The sequence below is a fragment of the Mandrillus leucophaeus genome, unplaced genomic scaffold, assembly GCF_000951045.1.
Source record: "Mandrillus leucophaeus isolate KB7577 unplaced genomic scaffold, Mleu.le_1.0 Scaffold174, whole genome shotgun sequence".
NCBI classification, from domain to species: Eukaryota; Metazoa; Chordata; class Mammalia; order Primates; family Cercopithecidae; genus Mandrillus; species Mandrillus leucophaeus.
In genome coordinates, this window is record NW_012101743.1 from 3,561,245 (window position 1) to 3,568,768 (window position 7,524).

Genomic DNA, 7,524 nt, shown 5'->3' on the forward strand with positions numbered 1-7,524 from the left:
GTGATCCACCCACCTCAGCCTCCCAAAGTGCTGGGATTACAAGCGTGAGCCACCGCGCCCAACCCTAAATATTCTTTAATGCACATGACAGCTCTCCAGATGTCTGGTCCCAAATGTCCATAGTACCGTGGTTGAGAAACTCTGGATTATAGGACTCTAAGGTGAGTATTTTCTTTTTTTTTTTTTTTCTTTTTGAGACAGAGTTTTGCTCTGTTGCCCAGGTTGGAGTGCAATGGCACGATCTCGGCTCACTGCAACCTCCGCCTTCCAGGTTCAAGCAATTCTCCTGCCCCAGCTTCCCCAGCAGCTGGGATTACAGGTATGTGCCACCACCCCTGGCTAATTTTTGTATTTTTAGTAGAGACAGGGTTTCGCCATGTTGGCCAGGCTGGTCTCGAACTCCTGGCCTCAAGTGATCCACCCGCCTCGGCCTTCCAAAGCGCTAGGATTACAGGCGTGAGCCACCACGCCCTGCCAGATGAGTACTTTCTAGTACAGGGAAAACTCAGTCCTTAACAAGGGAGCCCATTGACTGAACGCCCAGGTCTTTAACTTACATTAGCTCAGGAAGCCTTCACAATGACCATGGCAAGGCAATCACTGATGTCCTCCTTTTCCGGAGACGTTTTATTAAATTTTTATTTTATTTATTTATTTTTGAGACGGAGTCTCACTCTGTCGCCCAGGCTGGAGTGCAATGGCGCGATTTCAGCTCACGGCAACCTCCGCCTCCCGGGTTCAAGCGATTCTCCTGCCTCATCCTCCGAAGTAGCTGGGATTACCGGCATGCACTACCACACCCAGCTAATTTTGTATTTTTAGTGGAGACGGGGTTTCTCTAGGTCGGTCAGGCTGGTTTCGAACTCCTGACCTCAGGTGATCTGCCCGTCTTGCCCACAGCTCGCAAGTCTGTAGGGCTCCAGGGCTTGTAATTTTCCATAACACCTCAGTGCCTGCCTCTGCTCAGTGACATCACAAACGTCACAGACGTATTGTCTCACTCGGTTGTCCCCTAGTGTGTGAGCTGCACAGAGCCAGGCCTATATACGCAGAGCCAGGCCTATATACGTGGATACTTTCTGAAGCCTCCAGGCCTCCGTAAGGAAAGGATGCGTGCCCTGATGTCCACACCCTGGCCCTTAGGCAAGCAAAGTTGAGGAAAGTTTGTTTTCCTAAGGGCCACCAGAGTTCTTTAAAGTGACAACTCTCTCTCTTGCCCACTTTAATGCTTGGGAGGATGGGAGGCTCCGCTCTCTAGTAGACCCAGGACACAAAATACTCCTTAGTATCTATAGAATGCTTTTTGAGTGATGAAGAATAGTCATATCCATGAATTTGGGGGGATGCTCACATCACAGGAGTAAATGAGAGAAGACACGTGGTGCAAAGTTCTTTTCCTGCCAGAATTAAAACTCACCTGAATCTTGTTCCGTAGGCTCTGGCACTCTACTTTCTCCATCTAATATACTAGATGATAGTCAGCTCAACTTAGTTAAATCCATGCTAATAAAGAAAAAGTAGAGGACTTCCTGCACACCTCCACCCCAGGTGGTGGGAATTTCAGGCCCAGATGGAAGAAAGTTGGAGGGGGCGGGCACAGGGGATGGCAACCCACCTAGGAAGATTTCATAGGCTGACGGTGCCTCCCTGAGCCCTTCAAATCACCCATTCGGAAGGCAGCCACCCACTCCTCCTCAGGCAAACCGTGGTGGGCCGCATCACCCAGTGACTTAAGATCAGACCACACAGCCATTCAGCATTTCTTTTTATTGAAAATTGACATGGACATTAGAAAGGTAGTAAGCTAAACAGTGCTGGTTCTGGGATGTTTCTCCTGGAGAATGAAAGCCCCAGAGGGGCAGTGACTGGTCACACCTTTGAGCAAAAAGAACAAAGGAGAAGAAAGGAAAAACACACACAGATTCTGGAAAACATGCAAAGAGGCTCTCTCAAGAGACACTGAACAGCAGAATGGTGGTGATGATGGTAGGGATCTATGAGAATGAGCACACTCACATGGTATTTTGATGCAAGTTAAACCAATGAATTCAAGGCAGATTGACCAACATCAAAGCTCTCCCTCCAGATCCCAGGTTGAGCAGAAACCTCTCTCAAAACCCCAACTGGTCTCAGAAGGTGGAATGGAGTAATTTTGCCCTCACTAAGCTTAAACCCCCTCTCTTCTCTCCCTTCTCTCCCTTCTCCACCTGAGTGTTAGACAGTGGACACATTTTTCCCCTTTGCTGGAATCTATAGAAGGTCTGTGAATGCTGAAGAAGATAAAAATGTCACTTGACTTTCTCTTCCATATTCAGAAATGTTTTAACAGTGGCCGTAGACAGTCAACCCATCGAACCAGAGAAATGTTTAAAAGAAAAACACAAAACGCAAACAAAACCTTGTGAACAGAACAGTACTTCCACACCCACAGCTGAAGTGTCCTGCCCCAGTCACTTACACTTGGGTGAGTGGTCCTGTAGTTGTTTCTCTGAGGTTACATTTGGTCCATTTTCCAGCTCTGATGGTTCTTTTCCTGCCTTGTTAGTTAGGACAAGACACTTCCATTTAAAATACCATGTGAGTCGGGAAGAGAGCTTCTTGCCTGGACACAGGGACACATGAACACTTGTTGGGTGGTGTGGCGTATGTGCGTGTGCTTGCAGTTTGAGGGGAGAGGGAATTGGTTGATTTCTGATTTGAGACAATATGGAACCCTAACTCTTCTATAATGGCAGTCTTCTCCTTTAGACTTAGTGCAGCTGCTGAAGACAAGATTAAAAAAAGCTGGAGAGGGAGAGAGAAAGAGAAAGAAAACATGAGATTAGCCAAAGAAAGAGGACATTGAAAGTAAGACAGGGGGAGGGGAATGGGCAGTACTGAGGTAGCACAGATTATAGTTTGAGAAGACAGGTTAGAAATGGGGGTCACTGTTGGGCCATCACCACGGGGAAATCCGCTGAGAAGGTTTTAAGAACACCACACACCAGTTTAAAGCTTCTTGTTTTAATTAAAAACAAGCACATTATTAACAGCCACATGTGAATGCCAAATGATTAAAACATAAAAACAAAAACAAGAGCCATCTACACTGCAGCTAGGGAAAGCAAACTTCTTGGCTTAGGAGAAGTGAGGGATGTGTGTACGTGTGTGTGTGTGTGTGTGTGTGTGTGTGTGTGTATTTCAGAAAAGCCACTCCAGTCTGGGAAAATAAAAGCACAGACCATTGCTAATGACTGGTTTTGTTTTACCAGAAGTAAACAGAGTACTTAGGGTATTTTTTTTTAATAGTAACAGTTGTACTAATTTTTTGTTGTTGTTGTTGAGACGGAGTCTCGCTCTGTCGCTCAGGCTGGAGTGCAGTGGCCGGATCTCAGCTCACTGCAAGCTCCACCTCCTGGGTTTACGCCTTCCTCCTGCCTCAGCCTCCCGAGTAGCTGGGATTACAGGCGCCCACCACCTCACCTGGCTAGTTTTTTTGTATTTTTTTAGTAGAGACGGGGTTTCACTGTGTTAGCCAGAATGGTCTCGATCTCCTGACCTCGTGATCCGCCCGTCTCGGCCTCCCAAAGTGCTGGGATTACAGGCTTGAGCCACCGCGCCCGGCCTAGTTGTACTAATTAAAACACCTTTTCATTGAAGAAGGAAAAAATCTTTCTGTCTACAGTGAATAAAGCCACCCAATGAAATACCCATTTTAATGGGCTTGATCAACTTTTTATGTTCACTCATGGGTTTGATTTTTGTTTACCAAACTTCCCTGATTATAATGGTCACCTAGGGCACCTGTTACACACAGTCTCCTGGACCCCGTTCCAGCCTTGCAGCATCACTGGGTTAAGGAGCTGGCCCAGCATGCCTTCATTTTGCCAGCCCTCACCCAATCCATCTTCAGATGTTTTTCTGTGGGAAAAAACCTCGAGGGTCTTCTAATACTAACTATTTCAGTTACTCTGAACATCAAAAGGCCTCGTATCCAGGAACGTATATAAACAGATTGAATCCCTTTGTGAAATGGATTGGGAGTCAGGAGGCATGAAAATTAGTCTGGCTTCTGCCTGGAAACAGCACTGGGACCTTGCTCAAGTCCCTTCCCTTCTCTGGGCCTTCATTTGCCCTTACGGAGTAACTAGGTTATATCGTCTTACTGACTAAAATGTCTCCCTTAATATAAAACTCCTCTTTAGTTTCTGAAGGTCTCTCCAAGGCTGTGTGGGTCTAATACTTTCGAAGTATTCAGAGCTTCTCAAGCCTTAAGTAGTTAATCTGTACAGAAATGCAAATGAGGGCGCCTCCGGTTTGTAATGCAAATAATTACCGGGCGGCGGGGTCGGGGGTGGTGATTACCAGTTGGTTTTTTAAGCGTGAATTTCTGGGAAAGCAGCTCTGAAGCTGGACATAGAATCATCAAAGTTGCAAATACGAAGCCTTTCCCAGGGAGACCTGACAGGCCTAACTCAGCATCTCTCTGAGCTACTGGCTGAGTATCTGAGCAGATTTTTTTTTTTTTTTTTTTTTTTTTGGTTGTTGGTTTGTTTCTACCTCCAAGCATATGGTCTTCAAAACAATACTCCACTGTAACTTGAATTTTCCCAAGAAACTGGCTTGTGCTTTGGCAGCATCACCTTTATACTTGCTCTGGTCACTCACCAATCAGTACAGCGCCAGACGGTACACAGCAAACCTACACTCTTGCTTTGCCAACAAAAAAAAAGGAAGTACGTGCATATGTTTGCTTTTCATTTTTTTCTTTTTGCTTCCTACTATGATCTATAATCGAAGCGAGAAATCCCCTTCCCCTTCTCAATACTTCAAAAAGGCCTGGAAATTTGGCATAACCTTGTTTGACTGTGTGCTTTGAAAGTAAGTGATCAAAAAAAGAAACTCTAAAAAAAAAAAAAAAAAATAGAAGGTGGTCATGGTCAGTGCCAGTGGGGCTGGGAGGCAGGAGCAAGTTGCGGAACTCAAAAAGAAGTGAGCTTGAAGTACATGGCAGGGTAGGGGTGGGGGGCCTGGCTGCCTGGCACCCCAAAGGAAAGCTGTCAGTTAAAAGAGAAACCTCGGCTTAAAAGGCTAAATGGAGTCCAGTCCAGCTGTAGCGGGGAATACTATTCAGTACACAGCCATGGATTACTGCAAAGGAAGGGCAGAGAGACGGCACGTTAGCCACAGATCATTGCCAGGTCAACTCCATCTCTCACACTGTCACTGGCCAAACACCAAAGGCCACTGTGCCTCATAACCCTAACAAGGGAGGGCTCTCTACTCCACAGAGGTTCCCAAAGCCACTATCAGATGGGACCCATGATAAAAACTAGGGCTGGAATATTTTTAAACTCTCAACTCCTTAAATTGGAAAGCAAGTTAAGGGCCTTCCAAGGTGTAACACCTCTTTTCTTCTCTCCAGCCGATAGTCTCATCTCTTCTTATCGAGGGATGCATGCAAAATGCACGTTAAAAATCATCACGACGTTCACCAAATGAACTACAAGACTCATCAGAGCAAACCCCCAAACACCTGATTCTTTTGACAGCTCAGTTTTCCAGTCTACAAAGTGGGATTTATTATTCCTGCTACTGGCCTCACCCTATTGGGACAGTGTGGAGCCCTTCCGGAAATTACCCCTGCGATGCTGAAATACCTCACAAGAAGAACTCAGTAAGGCTATCATTCAAGACTCTAGGCTGGTAATAATATGTAAGTTTATTCTCCCTTTTGCATCTGTGGGATACCCAGAGTTAGAGAGAGGGGAAACGTCTGCTATTTTCTCCAGCAGTTGTGTTTTATGGGAAGGGCTTGGTGTAAATAAATGCGTTACAGATTTTGAGCACAGCTTGAGTGCAGTTACTTCGAGTGAATGAAAACTGGAAAGGGCTGGACTCAAAGGTTAGACGGAAAAGGCGCCAAAGGCTCTCCTTTTGAAACTCTCTAAGAAGTGGCTGCAGCTCCTGAGGATGAGGGTGGGGTGGGCCAGGGAAGACTAGTGACTGGGATACAGGAGACCAAGGGGGCAGCTGTGCTTATTGGTGCTTACCCAGCCATGGTGGATGCAAATACCTCAGGGAAAACTAACAGCAACCAGAACTGGAACGGGGGAGCTGCTGGGGAAGAGTAGCAGATGGGCCCCCTGACCATGTCACACCTCTGGCAAAGATGTGGGGGAAGACAGGGGGGATGGCTGGGGGTGCTGGGAGGGGGACTGGGATGCAGGATGCATCTGCGAGCCACATGACTGTTGGCTTCTTGACCAGCGGCCAGACATCGCCCTCAGATTCTCAGGTTTCTATAAACCTTGGCAGGAAGAGAGGAGAGGGCCTGGGTTGGACTGTATGCCCCCCAGGCATGTTAAGGGGGAAGTTAGAGAAAGGGAGGCCCAGCTCTGTTGCGCAGGAAAAGGGTGTCTACAGGAAGCCCAAACTGAAAATGAAAAGAGAAGCTGAGTTAATGAATGGATAGATTAATGTACCAAAAAAAAAGAAAAAAAAAGAAAAAAATAGTCAGAAGAAAATTAAGTCATGAGGACTAATGGCTAAATTAGAATTTAGCTATGTTAGATGGTCTTAAGGTCTTATTGCATTGGCTCCAGGGAACATGCTTTCTAATACACTCCACACACACTCCCACATGATGGCAGCAGTGGCATTAGCCAGCAAAATAATGATCAACAACCACAAAAATACATTTTATCTCTTTTTTTTTTTTGAGATGGAGTTTCAGTCTTTCACCCAGGCTGGAGTGCAGTGGCGCGATCTTGGCTCACTGCCACCTCCATCTTCCAACTTCAAGCGATTCTCCTGCCTCAGCCTCCCAAGTAGGTGGGATTACAGGCACTTGCCACCATGCCCAGCTAATTTTTGTATTTTCAGTAGAGACGGGGTTTCACCATGTTGGCCAGGCTGGTCTCGAACTCCTGACCTCAAGTGATCCGCCCACCTCAGCCTCCCAAAGTGCCGGGATTACTGGTGTGAGGCACTGAGCCCGCCCTATCTCTTCTTAATGACTAGGTCCTGACTAATGTCTCCCCTCCCCCGCCCCCCACACCACCACCCAATACCTTGTACAGGAATACCTTCCGCAAATCTCTAAGTGGCCTCAGGCCACCGGATAGAGCCCCAGGCTCTAGCCACTGCATTTCCTGTCCCATAAGGAAAGCAGAGGAGGCTGAGGTTTCACCGCAGGAGGCCCTCAGAGCTGTCCTAGTCAGCTAACTGGTACTCTGGGGCAAGACCTGTTTGCAGAGCATATGAGGATGGTTGCTGGTTGCTGAACTCTGCTCTAGGGTCCAGACCACAGTTAACTGAAAACATGAACTATGGAAACCCATCATTGGTTTGTGCTTAAATAATACTTTCACCTCTCTTCCATGTAAGTTTCATTCCTGTGACAAATATACGGCAAGTAGGACTGATCCCCATTATACATATGAGTAGACCGAGAAACACAGAGAAGTCAATAGACTTGCCTGTGGCCGCAAAAGAGTCACAGCTGGGCCCAGAGCTGGTGTGTGTGTGTGTGTGTGTGTGTGT

The 7,524-nt window shown here is 46.8% G+C and overlaps 1 protein-coding gene across 6 annotated transcripts in view; it reads right to left on the bottom strand.

Annotated features, from left to right (window-relative positions):
* Positions 1-1,755: 1,755 nt before the first annotated feature.
* SEPT6 (septin 6) overlaps positions 1,756-7,524 on the bottom strand; it is an 80,621-nt gene continuing 74,852 nt past the window's right edge. For 2 of the 6 annotated variants that reach the window (XM_011977162.1, XM_011977164.1), the window contains one exon: positions 1,756-2,784. In XM_011977162.1, coding sequence (XP_011832552.1) covers positions 2,775-2,784 — 10 coding nt within the window. In that variant the 3' untranslated portion in view covers positions 1,756-2,774. Of the gene's footprint in view, positions 2,785-4,523; positions 5,131-5,668; positions 6,416-7,524 lie in introns of those variants that run through there. The other 4 variants (XM_011977159.1, XM_011977160.1, XM_011977161.1 and 1 more) reach the window with 4 other exon arrangements.